This window comes from Oncorhynchus tshawytscha, linkage group LG07 (assembly GCF_018296145.1).
Source record: "Oncorhynchus tshawytscha isolate Ot180627B linkage group LG07, Otsh_v2.0, whole genome shotgun sequence".
In the NCBI taxonomy this organism is placed as follows: domain Eukaryota; kingdom Metazoa; phylum Chordata; class Actinopteri; order Salmoniformes; family Salmonidae; genus Oncorhynchus; species Oncorhynchus tshawytscha.
The window spans coordinates 42,136,799-42,152,689 of NC_056435.1; the positions used below are offsets into that span (position 1 = coordinate 42,136,799).

At 42.4% G+C, this 15,891-nt stretch overlaps 1 protein-coding gene across 1 annotated transcript in view; it reads right to left on the reverse strand.

Annotated features, from left to right (window-relative positions):
- The window catches only part of LOC112254530 (ethanolamine kinase 1), a 37,929-nt gene that overhangs the window by 7,542 nt on the left and 14,496 nt on the right, over window positions 1-15,891 (reverse strand). Inside the window, exons 2-5 of the mRNA XM_024427203.2 lie at window positions 12,705-12,842; window positions 12,353-12,474; window positions 10,146-10,286; window positions 7,211-7,353 (exon numbers count right to left, since the gene is read on the reverse strand). Coding sequence (XP_024282971.1) covers window positions 7,211-7,353; window positions 10,146-10,286; window positions 12,353-12,474; window positions 12,705-12,842 — 544 coding nt within the window. The remainder of the gene's footprint in view (window positions 1-7,210; window positions 7,354-10,145; window positions 10,287-12,352; window positions 12,475-12,704; window positions 12,843-15,891) is intronic.

Consider the following 15,891-nt stretch of genomic DNA (forward strand, 5'->3'; position numbering starts at 1 on the left):
TGCACAACTGGCAACCGTGTGAGCGTGCATGCGTCAGGAGTAGCTAGAGCGTTATAGGACAAGGACATCCCGGCCGGCCAAACCCTACCCTACCCTAACAACGCTGGGCCAATTGTGTGTCGCCTCTAGGGTCACCCGGTCGCGGCCGGCTGCGACACATCCCGGTATCGAACCCGGATCTTTAATGACGCCTCAAGCACTGCAGTGCCTTAGACCGCTGCACTACTCGGTAGGCCCCCATTTGACTAACATTTGAATGATGAAGATGACTTGCAGGTGTGCCAGATCAGGAGTAGACATCCCTCTGGATCAGCGCTTGGCGCGCAGTTTGATTAGGCTACTGATATTGCCTGGGTTTGTTTGGTTTGCAAAATGACTGTCTAACATAATTACATGCTTAGTTCTAAAGTGAAGGAGAGGATGCAGTTGTCACAAATGATGAGTGGTATTTTCAGAAGGTAGAAATAAAGGAATTTGAACAAAACATTTGTGAAACGGTCGATTCATAATGCTTGAATAGATTTCCTGACCGATGCATGCTACATTTGCGTTGCTTTGGGGCCACTCTTAAACATTTGAACCAGGGACTAATGCCTATTGTGAATTGTTACATCCCTATGTTCTATCTTGTGCTAGGCAGTATACTGTATTTTACTATATACAGCGGTATTGATGGTGTACGCCAGCAGCCGTTCAGGGGCACCCTCCTCCACAGCTCAGCCGGTCACTGACCAAAGGAAGCAAGGTCTTGGGCCCTCCTCCACCTCCCCGAGGATCCCGACACCATCCGCTGCTACTGGTATATGTGCTTTGAGTCAGGCTGGCAATAGTCGAAGCAAACCTCCTCCCCCCTGCCAGAGGCAGGCCCATTCCGGTTCCCCCTCTTCCTTCCCCATTGTATTCCATCATGACCACCACCATCTTGGGCAGCTCAATGGTGAGATTTTGTCCTGCTCTCGGCCTGTGGGCAGAGTAAGGTCCATTGTTACCCAGGCGCCCGTGTCCAAGACAACTTCCTCCTGCAAACAGTTCTAGCCAGCTACTCTACTATAGGGACCGAAGTTGGATTTAATGTCATTCGCTTTCGGCAATCTGAAGAATTGAAGGAGGACTACAACTTTCTCTTGAACATCCTTGTTTGCAAAGGGAAGAGAACATTAATCTCTAGCCCACTGCCATGCTATAGAAGGGGTTTGGAACATTACAGCTGCCTAGCTGCCCTAAACAAGTTCCTGAAGAAACTCTGCAAAGACAGGAATGTCTCAAATTTGACTTGCTGTGGGAGCAACCAACAATCTTTAAAAAATGGGATTCACCCTTACCGCAGGGGTTCCAGGATTATCTCCATCAACATAGCGAACTGCTCAAGAGACTGACTGTCTGGGTTTGGTAGCGTTCCAGTCCACCCTGTCATAATAAGCAACAGAGGACATGGAAATCGTATTATATCCCAGAGAAATAGAAGTGCAGTGAATGTAAGTAACCTAATCTATGTTCCTTTAACTGTTAGCGCCGAGGGTATTATCTGCAATAATCACATGCATATAGAATTGAATTCCACAGTTTGCACTGAAACGGTCTGCCTTAGGAAGAAGCCCGCTGTGGGCAGCTCACCCAGTACCATTGACTCAAATGTTAATGTCACTGACATGTCTCCCTCAGATCAGCCTCTCAGAAACAAACAAGCAACCCAGAAAAGGACTAAAATAATTGCCCATTTTAACACAGACCCCTTCCCTTTTTCCACTTTGTTACGTTTGTTACGCCTTATTCTAAAATGGATTAAATGATTTGTTTTTTAAAATACCTTATTTAAGTATTCAGACCCTTTGCTCCGAGACTCAAAATTAAGCTCAGATGCATCCTGTTTCCATTGATCATCCTTGAGATGTTTCTACAACTTGGAATCCATCTGTAGTTAATTCAAGAAGGGCTTTCATCAGGGAGGTGACCAAGAACCCGATGGTCACTTTGACAGAGCTCCAGAGATGGTTGTTTTTCTGGAAGGTTCTCCCATCTCTGCAGCACTCCACCAATCAGGCCTTTATGGTAGAACGGAAGCCACTCCTCAGCAAAAGGCACATAACAGCCCGCTTGGAGTTTGCCAAAGGGCACCTAAAGGACTCTCAGACCATGAGAAACAAGATTCTGTGGTCTGATGAAACCAAGATTGAACTCTTTGGCCGGAATGCCAAGTCTGGAGGAAACATGGCACCATCCCTATGGTGAAGCATAGTGGCAGCATCATGCTGTGGGGATATTTTTCAGCAGCAGGGACTGGGAGACTAGTTAGGACCGAGGGAATGATGAACGGAGCAAAGTACGGAGAGATTCTTGATGAAAACCTGCTCCAGAGTGCTCAGGACCTCAGATTGGGGCGGCAGTTAACTTTCCAACAGAACAACAAACCTAAGCACACAGCCAAGACAACGCAGGAGTGGCTTCGGGACAAGTCTCAATGTCCTTGAGTGGCCCAGCCAGAGCCCAGACTTGAAGCCGATTGAACATCTCTGTAGAGACCTGAAAATAGCTGTGCAGCGACACTCCCCATCCAAACTGACAGAGCTTGAGCGGATCTGCAGAGAAGAATGGGAGAAACTCCCCAAATACAGGTTTGCCAAGCTTGTAGCATCACACCCAAGAAGACTTGAGTCTGTAATCCCTGCCAAAGGTGCTTCAACAGAGTATTGAGTAAAGCATCTGAATACTTATGTAAATATGTATTTCAGTTCTTTATTTTTAATACATTTGCCACAATTTCTAAAATAACCTGTTTTTTGCTTTGTCATTATGGAGTATTGTGTGTAAATTGACAAGGAACAAAAACAATTGAATACATTTTAGAATACGGCTGTAACGTAACAAAACTCAAGGGGTCTGAATACTTTGAAGGGCTGAACTACATACAGTGCATTGACTAATAATGTTCTGTACTATATATTATTTCACGTGGACCCCAGGAAGAGATGTTTCAGCAGCTAATGGGGATCCTAATAAATACCAATACATGGACCGGTTTAAGTTTTTACTTTACCTTCTGTAATGGTATTTGAATGTTTGAATAGTTTGTTAAATGTGATACTCCGTGTGTAAAGTCAATTTTTTTAAATTTACTCCACTACTTGAGTTCTTTCCCTCCATGCTGATTTCCACACAGACCTAGCCCCGCCCAGTCACTCAAGGCGCACATTTGTTTTTGCTCGACCACGAGACACTTGTGTTCAGTCTGCATGGTCAATGCAACACATGCTACAATGTTGATGACAATGATGCTGTTTCCACTTTAGGTCTTACCCCTTTAGACCCCAGTAGAATTCTAGAATATTGCTATACTGTGAATTTCCAAGATAAAGCTAATTTTTTCACACATTTCAAAAACAGCTGTAGCTCTAAAACAAAGAACAAATTACAATTACAAGTTAACTTAGTTTAAAAGAGCACAACCTCTACTTTAATGACACGACATTCACATACTCAAAATGTCCTAAGTATAATATATTATACTTACACGTATTATTTACATTAAATATTCAAAACAAATATTAAATATAAAAAAACATCCGACATGTGACCAGAGGACAATATTCAGAAATGATTTCAAAACCCACACAAAGTAGGCTATTTGATTATTACACAAGTAAGAATAGTTGTCAATGTACAAATGTAAACAATTTAGAGACTATTTCAAAATGAATAATGGTTCGGGCTACCTGCCTCAATGCACAGTGCCAACTGTAAAGTTTGGCGGAGGAAGAATAATGGTTCGGGCTAGTCCCCTTAGTTCCGGTGAAGGAAAATCTTAATGGTACAGCATACAATGACATTCTAGGCAATTCTGTGCTTCCAACTTTGTGGCAACAGTTTGGGGAAGGCCCTTTCCTGTTTCAGCATGACAATGTCCCCTTGCACAAAGCGAGGTCCATGTGGAAGAACATGACTGGCCTGCACAGAGCCCTGACCTCAACCACATCGAACACATTTGGGATGAATTGGAACGCCGACTGTGAGCCAGGCCTAATCGCTCAACATCAGTGCCCAACCTCACTAATGCTCGTGGCTGAATGGAAGCAAGTCCCGCAGTAATGTTCCAATATCTAGCGGAAAACCTTCCCAGAAGAGTGGAGGCCGTTATAGCAGCAAAGGGGGGGACCAACTCCATATTATTGCCCATGATTTTGGAATTAAATGTTTGACGAGAAGGTGTCCACATACTTTTGGTCCACATTATTTGAGCTCCACCGCTGCTGTTTTAACCTGTACCAACCAAGTTATCATGACAGGACTTTCTAATCTGAGAGCCATTCCCCAAGTTTCACAGCATCAAACATATATCTGCTGTTTACGCTTTCAAAGTGCAAGGATGTGTCCGAATCCGTACCACTAACCAACAAAGACAGCGTTTTTCACAGTGAAAAGTCGACCACTTCGGCACCATCATTTTTTTTTTTTTAAACACTGAAAAATTCAAATGACAGCATACCCGGTTTCTGGTTGATGACAACAGCCACACAAATACGACAACAGGTTGATAATATCGCAAAATGAACGTGCTGACACAGATAGTATTGTTCGAAAAACAAGGCCATTTGCGGCCGCTATAGTAATTTAAAGAAAAGCCATTGACGGCCGCTATGGGCTCTAAAGAGTTAATATAAATCCACTAGAGTTCTATAATTACACTATTAACTGCTAGTTTGTATTTTCTTAAGAATTTGTGGCTAAATTGCCACTAATGCTAATAGCTCGTTAGCTAGCTAATAAAATGAACTGAGTCAGAGCAAACGTAGCCAATCTGATACCAATGATGATGCAGGCCTAAATCAGCATGTTGTTTTTGCAACAGTATCTTCGAAACCAAAGAGGATTAGATGAAGCATGAATGTGTTAGCTACATGAAATAACTAAGAGAAATTCAATGAAGCCAAATTATATGATCCCTTAGGAAACACTGACAAACACTGTTTCCTACCCTGTTACAATAACTCCTCCCTGGCATTTTCATTCATTGCCATGTCAAACACTGTATTCAAAGTGCCCACTAGTATAATTTAACTATATCATTAGAATCATTCTATTTTCATGATCCCAACCGTTCACCCAAGTGTTTTTATCTAAATTGCAAGTCCAATCACAACTGCAACATTTGGTTAAAAATAATGCCTAGATATTTAGCCAATATTGTGCAGTCCTATGTGGCAGTGTGGAAATTATCTTAAATGAGCACAGGAAAAGCAGAAATTGGTGAAAATGGCCCCCAAAAATGTGGTTCAAGTTTAATTGAACAGTGCATTCAGAAAGTATTCAGACCCCTTTACTTTTTCCAAATGTTGTTACATTACAGCCTTGTTCTAAAATGTATTAACATTGACCCCCCCCCCATCAATCTATATACAATACCCTATAATTGCAAAGCAAAAACAGGTTTTTAGAAATGTTTGCATATATATATATAAATATAAATAAAAAAACATGTTGAAGCACCTGTGGTAGCAACTACAGTCTCGACTCTTCTTGGGTAAGATGCTGCAAGCTTGGCACACCTGTATTTGGGGAGTTTCTCCCATTCTCTGCAGAACCTCACAAGCTCTATCAGGTTGGATGGAGAGTGTTGCTGCACAGCTATTTTCATGTCTCTCCAGAGATGTTTGAGCGGGTTCAAGTCTGGGCTCTGGCTGGGCCACTCAAGGACATTCAGAGACTTGTCCCAAAGCCACTCCTGCGTTGTCTTGGCTGTGTGCTCAGGGTCGTTGTCCTGTTGGAAGGTGAACCTTTGCCCCAGTCTGAGGTCCTGAGCTCTCTGGAGCAGGTTTTCATCAAAGATCTCTCTGTACTTTGCTCAGTTAATCTTTCCCTTGATACTGACTAGCCTCCCAGTAGGGGAGTAGGGTTTTTCTCCAGACGTGACGCTTAGTATTCAGGTCAAAGAGTTCAATCAGACCAGAGAATCTTTGCCTTTTGGCAAACTCCAAGCGGGCTGTCATGTGCCTTTTACTGAAGAGTGGCTTTGGTCTGGCCACCATCATAAAAGGCCTGATTGGTGGAGTGCTGCAGAGATGGGAGAACCTTCAAGAAGGACAACCATCTCCACAGAGGAACTCTGGAGCTCTGTCAAAGTGACAATCAGGTTCTTGGTCACCTCCCTGACCAAGGCCCTTCTCCCCCGATTGCTCAGTTTGGCTGGGCAGCCAGCTCTAGGAAGAATCTTGGAGGTTGCAAACTTCTTCCATTTAAGAATGATGGAGGCCACTGTGTTCTTGGCGACCTTCAATGCTGCTGCTGCAAAAATAAATTGGTACCCTTCCCCAGATCGGTGCCTCGACATAAACCTGTCTCGGGGGCTCTAGGGACAATTCCTTCGACCTCATGGCTTGGTTTTTGCTCTGACATGCACTATCAACTGTGGGACCTTATATAGACAGGTGTGTGCCTTTTCATTTGATTGGTCATGCTTTGTATTTACCACAGGTGGACTCCAATCAAGTTGTAGAAACATCTCAAGGATGATGAGTGGAAACAGGATGAAGCTAAGCTCAATTTAGAGTCTCATAGCAAAGGGTCTGAATACTCATGTTAATAAGGTCATTTTTTAATGATACATTAGCTAAAATGTCTAAAAACCTGTTTTTGCTTTGTCATTATGGGATATTGTGTGTAGATTGATGAGGAAAAAACGATTTAAGCAATTTTAGAATAAGGCTGTAACGTAACAAAATGTGGAAAATGCCAAGGGGTGTGAAAACTTTCCGAATGCACTGTAAAACAGTCAGAATGGAGAAAGATCCATGTAAATCCCTTAGAATGTATGTATTGCCACCCTAGCCCCATGTACTACTCAATTTGCAAATTTAGAATGTATTATTCAAAAACAAAACACTGTCAAAATCTGTCAAAAATGATAAAAATACAGTGATAGAGGTCCTTGACCTTGACTGGATGATGTTCTAAAGTTGCTGTAACCAACTCACCCTCTTTGCTGTTGTGGATGATGTTCTAACGTTACTGTAACCAACTCACCCTCTTTGCTGTTGTGGATGATGTTCTAACGTTGCTGTAACCAACTCACCCTCTTTGCTGTTGTGGATGATGTTCTAACGTTGCTGTAACCAACTCACCCTCTTTGCTGTTGTGGATGATGTTCTAACGTTGCTGTAACCAACTCACCCTCTTTGCTGTTGTGGATGATGTTCTAACGTTGCTGTAACCAACTCACCCTCTTTGCTGTTGTGGATGATGTTCTTGCAGAGCAGGTCATTGTGACAGAGCACCACAGGAGAGCCCAGCTTTGACAAGTGCTCCTTCATCCACACCATCTCCTGCTCCAACACCGCCTGGCTGGGCACCTCCTGCTGGATCCTAGAGAGAGGGGTGGTGGGGGGAGTCCACATTTTCAGACTAACATCAGTGACTCCGTTTCCTCCCTGTGACTGTTGTCGAGGACACCATGTTCATTGTTAAATAAAAACAACAGTAAGTTGGCCCTAGTTAGAGTGACTGAAATAGCTTTAGAAGTTTTCACCAAAAAAAGTTTTCACCAAAGTGTATACAGTGTTGTTGGACCAACAGAGCATGGGACTTTGTAGAATGAACAAAAACAGACACACACTAGTCTCTCTCAAAAGGGTAGAGTTTCAAATCAGACAGGGAGTGCAGCCAACTAATACAATTGTAGCCAGAGGTGCATACATCCCAATTTTCCACATCAGCACCATTCTCTCACTCCTTGCGGGTTGTCTTACATGAATGAGCCTGCTGCTGAGGAGAGAGAGAGAGAGAGCAAGAGAGGAGCGTTGAGCTACTGTTGATTGTGAAGATGGAGGCCTTATCACGGACGTAAAATTAAAGTTAGAGTATGCCTATCGTGAAAAGTCTAGAAGGGGAATCTCCCCCGTATGGACAAGTTTCAATATTGTAGTGAACTAAGATAACAAGAATGTTGGCGCAGCAAAATGCAAGCTAGTGTGCAACTCGCTATTCAGGTACAGTAGGATGCAATTTCTTTACTTTATAAAATGTTTTCATAGTTATAATTTGTTTTAGCATTATTATTACTCTATCATTGTAGGCCTTCATTGTGATAACTAATTATAACTATCATTGTATTAATCTAAACCAGTTCTTTAAATAAGCTAAATCTGTTTTTCCCCCATTCTGTTTAAATATTTATTGTCTAAATTAAGTTCGACCTGTCTTTTTGATTGTGTGCTCTGTATTTAGATTAAGATCAGTATATAAGTAAGCCGGTTGTAAAATAAATATAATTAGCCTATTGCTGTCATTTTTTGGATGCATTAAGCACTAGCCCTTTTAGTAATTGCTGCAATATAGCCTGTTCAATATTGTGAAGGTTTAAACCAGTTCGCAAGTGTTTTGTTTCATTTTGTTGAGCCACTCTCTTTGGCCAAATTAAAGTTCCAACTGTAATGTGTTTGCCGCAATACAATATCCTGCTCGTATTTTCCCTATAAACAATGGCTTGATTTACTTTTACTATTACCCTAATTGACTTTTGCTTGATTTACTTTTGATATTACCCTGGCTATAAGCCTATTATGTTGCAGGCGTATGATATGAAGGCAGTGTACAGTTGACTCCGACAGTTGAACTTGAGGTAGAATGTTCTTGGCATACCAGTGTTACTCCTATAATCTAACATTATAAAAAAATATTTTTATAGAAAACATATTAGCCTCCTTCCGTACGCCTATATCGCGATCTCTCTCTCTGGGGCTGAGCCTAAGCTTAAATATACACACACACATTTTTTGGAATCAGTATCATACAGAGAGTGCCTAAGCCTACAGGCCTATGAATGCAATGCCCTGATGCATTTAGTGCTCAAATCTCCAACAGCTGAACCGTGAGGTGGACAATTATTGTTTTAGGAAAAAAAAAAAAAACGCTATAAAAGTTCTGCATATGCTACACATCGAAACACAAGAAAAGTGTTTTTGTAATTTGTTATAGGCTGTTTTAAAGGACAGGTAAATGTGGCTCATTTGGCAAATATCCCTGGTTTATTGATGGCGCTGGCTGCACCCAATCCATATGGATGACCGGTACATTTCTCAAATGTCCGATAAATTCAAATCTTCCCGGTCACTTTTCCGGCGCCATTTTTTCCTATCATAAACCTTGATGTGTATGTGTGTACTGTATGTGTGTTTGCGTGAGAGTAAGGGAGAGTAAGGTAATTTGTGTGTACTGTATTCACCCTGAGAGTGCCCAGAGGAGCAGTGCTGAGAGGAAAGGGATCATTCAAAGGGTGATTGTCTCGGCCAATCGAGCGACCACTCTCCTGTGGTAATGGGCTTAAAGGGCTAATCCAGAGTAAGCCTGAAGAGGCAGAGTAGAAAGGAAGGGGGAGGACTGACCGACTCCCACTGTGTTAACTCTCTATCCCGGGATTCCCACTTCTAACTTTCTTCCATTAGTAGTACAGCAATAGTTACTATTATTGGGAATATTCCCTACGACTAGTAACCAACCACCAAATGATACTACTGCTGCTTCTCCCTATAGCCTATCCCCACTGAGGACCATTTGCACCCAGGCCACTGCTCTCTCACTGAGCTCCCAGTTTCCAAGAGATTCACCCAGCTCTCTCCTCCCTGCCTGCCCAGGATCTCTGCTGTTGGCTGGGTATAGGAGCAAGTTGTGCAACCAGCACCCACCCTTAAGGCAGAAGCCTTCTCTTCTCTGGGCACAGTTGTTGAGTCTACATTTGTGTGAGTGTGACTAGGACTGTGTGTACAGTGGAGGCAGGATAGCTGAATGTCACAGTGTGCTACATTACCCAGGCATTCTAGGCAGGCTGATAAACTGTAAGTGGTATGCAAACATCTGATATCCCAATGCATGCCTCTGGCTCCCTAATCCACATCTACCCTGCACTGTAGTTATGATCACACTTATATAAGAGCCTGTATAGAGGACTTAATAACCATGGGAATAAAGCGTAATCCTCCCAGACGATTGAGTATGTATGAACAATAAACCAGGTTATGAAAAGACCCTTCTGAGTAAGAGGGGTCAAAGTGTGTCTGAGCCAGTGTGTGTGCGTGTAACTTCGGGCTAGTTTCTTTAGCCTCTGTGTTTTCAGGTTACCTGGTGTGGTGTGTGTGTGTCTCGTTTCAGGGTCCTCTTACCTGGTGTTGGAGGCTTGGTCGGTGAACTCTGTAGCGACCAGAGAGAAATATTTCCTCATCTTAATCCACAGATTGGGTTTGGGGATGCAGCCGTTGTGTGCATGGATCGCATGGATATGAGCCATCTCCCTGGATATCAGTCTAAGGAGGAAGATACACATTATTAGACACTATATTACACTACTTAATTATATCAGTACTCACCTTTCATGCAAACATGTTTGTTCTGATGAATGAAATAAAATACAATGTGCTCATCCAAAATTTCTCATATCCACTACAAACCGTTGGGTCCTGGATCCTTCTCTGATAATGTATTAACTTGACTGCTTGACCTCTAATTCTAGTTCCATGGTGATAACAGGGTTTAGGATCGTCTTGAGACTCAGTCTCTCTGGACTCATCAGTAGTCTACGATGGTATACAGTCGTGGCCAAAGGTTTTGAGAATGACACAAATATTAATTTTCACAAAGTCTGCTGTCTCAGTTTCTATGATGGCAATTTGCATATACTCCAGAATGTTATGAAGAGTGGTCAGATGAATTTCAATGAATTGCGAAGTCCCTATTTGCCATGCAAATGAACCGAATCCCCAAAAAACATTTCCACTGCATTTCAGCCCTGCCACAAATGGACCAGCTGACATCATGTCAGTGATTCTCTCGTTAACACAGGTGTGAGTGTTGACGAGGACAAGGCTGTAGATCACTCTGTCATGCTGATTGAGTTTGAATAACAGACTGGAAGCTTCAAAAGGAGGGTGGTGCTTGGAGTCATTGTTCTTCCTCTGTCAACCATGGTTACCTGCAAGGAAACATGTGCAGTCATCATTGCTTTGCACAAAAAGGGCTTCACAGGCAAGGATATTGCTGCCAGTAAGATTGCACCATAATCAACCATTTATTGGATCATCAAGAACTTCAAGGAGAGCGGTTCAATTGTTGTGAAGAAGGCTTCAGGGCGCCCAAGAAAGTCCAGCAAGCGCCAGGACTGTCTCCTAAAGTTGATTCAGCTGCGGGATCGGGGCACCACCAGTACAGAGCTTGCTCAAGAATGGCAGCAGGCAGGTGTGAGTGCATCTGCACGCACAGTGAGGCAAAGAATTTGAGGATGGCCTGGTGTCAAGAAGGGCAGCAAAGAAGCCACTTCTCTCCAGGGAAAACATCAGGGACAGACTGATATTCTGCAAAAGGTACAGGGTTTGGACTGCTGAGGACTGGGGTAAAGTAATTTCCTCTGATGAATCCCCTTTCCGATTGTTTGGGGCATCCGTAAAAAAGCTTGTCCGGAGAAGACAAGGTCAGCGCTACCATCAGTCCTGTATCATGCCAACAGTAAAGCATCCTGAGACCATTCATGTGTGGGGTTGCTTCTAAGCCAAGGGAGTGGGCTCACTCACAATTTTGCCTAAGAACACAGCCATGAATAAAGAATGGTACCAACACATCCTCCGAGAGCAACTTCTCTGAAATCCAGGAACACTGCAAATATTGACTCTTTGCATCAACTTCATGTAATTGTCAATAAAAGCCATTCACACTTATGAAAAGCTTGTAATTATACTTCAGTATTCCATAGTAACATCTGACAAAAATATCCAAAGACACTGAAGCTGCAACCTTTGTGGAAATTAATATTTGTGTCACTCTCAAAACTTTTGGCCACGACTGTAGACACTTACACAGATCTGGCTGTAGTATGCTTATCAAAGGCTGGCTTGCTACAGTTTGTTAGTTCAGCACTGTCTGCTGGTAGAACAGAGGAGCACTGCACCATGTGCTGCCGTGTTCAGTCTGCTGTAAACAAAGTCCTGACCGTAACATCTCACTCAAACTAACCCATAAACCCAGCAGAACAGACAGTGTGACCATGGATGAAAAACATGTATCACACTAACTCAAGGTTAGAGCATTGAAGATGCTCTCCTATACTGGTTTCCTGGAAAGAGCTGGAGAGAGAAAGGACCTGAATGAGCAGTACACAGTGGTGTGTAGTATACACTCCTGCAGGAGTTTGAGGGTGTTGAAATTAAGGGTGTACAAATCAAAGCCTGCCTTACCTGCAGGCTAGACATATCAGGATCAGCTTGAAGAGGGTTTTCAAATAACATTGTCCCCCATCCGTTTAACAGGCACCTCCACACCTCACCTATACCATCACACCTGAGTAGGGAGGGGTCCCTGTTGGACTGCACTATGTTCTCACCTGAGTATGGTTGGATCCCTGACGTCCTGTGTTCCGAGGGCATCCCCCTGCATGAACTCGTAGCAAAGGCCATTCTGGAAGGTGCAGTAGAGCCGCGGCGCGCAGCCGTTAGCATGCAGCACCTAGGAACACACAAATTATTAGACACAGGGGCCTAAGACAGACCAGGAAATAGCCTAAACATGGGTCCATGCACAGGGAGTTGAACTTAGCTACCTACCAGTGTAGATGCACTTCCTGAAGAATCTGGTGTTTGATTTACATAGATGTCCTCTAGTGAAGCACCTGAAAGCTCTGAAGTGTCAAGTGTGTGAACTGTGAAGGGTGTGTGTTAGAGAACGTGTGTACTCACCTGGAAGCTCTTGAGCTCGTTGTCTCGGTCGACAATCAGCTCCGTCTTGTTCCCATACACACGTACCAGAACCACGTCTTCTGGACTCGCCTCCACAGAACAACCAACCAGCTTATTAGTGGTCCCATCAGTGAAGAGCTGAGAGAGGAAGAAGGGGAGAGACAGAGGGTTTAATACAGAATTCAAAAAAGAACAAAAAAAACATTTAAAAATAAAAATCACCAGTGAAGGTCTGGAAAGAGACTGGGAGGGAGAGATTCTGCGAGAATTTCAATTGGATACTCCTCATGTCCTCAAAACCCATTGGATATGAAAGGACACAAGGAGTATGCAATTGAGATTATCCCATCGTTAATTGGGTTTACTGTCACTAGATAATGAGGCACAAGCCTGTCCTTGTCAGGAATCATATCAGAAAGCATAGGGCTAGATGACCATGAGAAGGTTAAGTCACAACAGTGAATTCCTAAAAGAAGGTCTGACTTTCTCCTGAGCTGAGATAGCAGAAACAGTAGGTCATGTCCATGTAAAAGGACCCATGAGCATCAACATGTGAAGTTTGTCGGAGTATATCAAATTTGGTGTCAAATGAGCTAAGAGTCTATATTTTGGGGAAATGAAGGTATGTTTCTCAACCATTTTTCATCCTAATAATAATAATAAGTTATTATTATTAGGAATAAGCAAAGGCTTTGATTTCTGGTTACACAGATCGCAAAAGGGTCTTAAAAACGTCTACTAGAAAAAGTCTTAAAATATTAGAAATACATAAAAATACAATGTTGAAGGCCCCTGCCAAGTAATATCAAAATGTATATTTAGTTGTGCAGAAATTATTTGCCTTCTGTAAGTTTAAGAAATATTGTCTTGTGATTGTTACCAAAACCCACACAGTTTTCAGATATTTTATCATGAGGGAGGATTATGAAAGTTCACAGAAGTAACAAGTTAAGGTCGATATACCAATTAGTTAGTTTTTACTGATAATAATTCATACACAAAAGTATTAACTGATTAAAAACACGTCACACATGCCAAAATTGATAACAGAAACTAGGTTTCCATTCAATTGGCAACAGATTGATGCAAATTCAAGAATCTGGACAAAGATGATATGTACATTTTCCCACTAATGGTGTTTCCACCAAATTGACTTTTTGCAGACACATTTTTTTTTAAATTGCTTGATAACCTAGTGCACACAAAATGTACTTTTCCACTTACATTTTCATGTACCAAATCAAAATTCTAAAGTACAATATGTTTCCATGGCATTTTTTTTGCAGGTAGGCTGTGAGGGTATAGTCTACATGGTGAGGTTATTATGGGGCTCAGAGATCCAGTGCAGGTAGGCTGTGAGGGTATAGTCTACATGGTGAGATTATTATGGAGCTCACAGATCCAGTGCAGGTAGGCTGTGAGGGTATAGTCTACATGGTGAGGTTATTATGGAGCTCACAGATCCAGTGCAGGTAGGCTGTGAGGGTATAGTCTACATGAGGTTATGATGGAGCTCACAGATCCAGTGCAGGTAGGCTGTGAGGGTAAAGTCTACATGAGGTTATGATGGAGCTCACAGATCCAGTGCAGGTAGGCTGTGAGGGTATAGTCTACATGGTGAGGTTATTATGGAGCTCACAGATCCAGTGCAGGTAGGCTGTGAGGGTATAGTCTACATGGTGAGGTTATTATGGAGCTCACAGATCCAGTGCAGGTAGGCTGTGAGGGTATAGTCTCCACATGAGGTTATTGATGGAGCTCACAGATCCAGTGCAGGTAGGCTGTGAGGGTATAGTCTACATGAGGTTATGATGGAGCTCACAGATCCAGTGCAGGTAGGCTGTGAGGGTATAGTCTACATGAGGTTATGATGGAGCTCACAGATCCAGTGCAGGTAGGCTGTGAGGGTATAGTCTACATGAGGTTATTATGGAGAAGAGCAAGAATATTTATTTGTCAAACGTCAGTCAAGCATCGATCATGTCAACAGAATAAGACCCTGAAAAATTATTGGAAAGGAGCACCAAGATCACAGTGCACTTTCACCACCCTGTGAAGTTCATCATAACTTATTTAATTCCCAAATTTACTTCGATATGATGGTTATTATATTAATATTTGTGCATAAAGGCAAACAAGCAAATGATCTGTTGCATTTGTAAAATTGTACCAAAACTTCCTGTTTCCATGACAGCTGTCGTGTTTTTATTTATTTTATTTATAAAAGGTATGAGTTTACTTGCATAAAACTTGAGGATAGAAACCTGGTTAGTGACCGAAAAATCAGTAACAGAATGACTGCAATTCAATTGGCCACAATGGGAAATCATAGTAGTCACAAGTTTCATTACTAATACAGTATGTACAGGATACACCGTCCAATGACATGCTTAATTGCAGATTCCTTCTCGACAGTATGTGAACGGAGTTGAGAGGCTGGACCCTCCAGGTCCATTCCAACCACTCTGCTAAAAACCGCTTCGCTCCAAATTCGCTCCATTCATTTAAAAAAAAATCCCAATTTAACAAACAACCATCTATTTTTGTGACTTCCTGGACCTACCATTAGGTTTTGAAGTATTGAAACCAAACGAGTGGGCTCCCGAGTGGCGCAATGGTCTAAGGCACTGCGTCTCAGGGCAAAAGGCATCACTACAAATCCAGGCTGTACCACATCCGGCCGTTGGGAGTCCCATAGGGCTCCGCACAATTGGCCCAGCGTTGTCCTGGTTTGGCCGGGGTAGGCTGTCAATGTAAATAAGAATTTGTTCTTAACTGACTTGCCTAGTTAAATAAAGGTTACATAATTAAAATGATTTGAATAAACATGAAAAGGTGAATGTAAGGCATGCACATCCTTTCAAATATGCTACATGTCATATTGAACAGCATATACACACTAAATAGGTCAGAAGCCAGACAGGGAGCCTAAGAAGGAATGAAAAGGAATTATTTAGGCCAATTTACTTCAAGGCTATAGCCTACAAAGAAATCCGTTGTGAAGCATTTGTGAGTGCGACAATAAGCTGGTAGAGACATGAAGCTCTCAGCATTTGCGAGTGCGACAATAAGCTAGTAGAGACATGAAGCTCTCAGCATTTAAACCATTTTTTTGTATTAAAGCATTATAGTCTATACATTTCAAATATAGGCTGTGACTTAACACAGAATTAAATACAAATTAGAA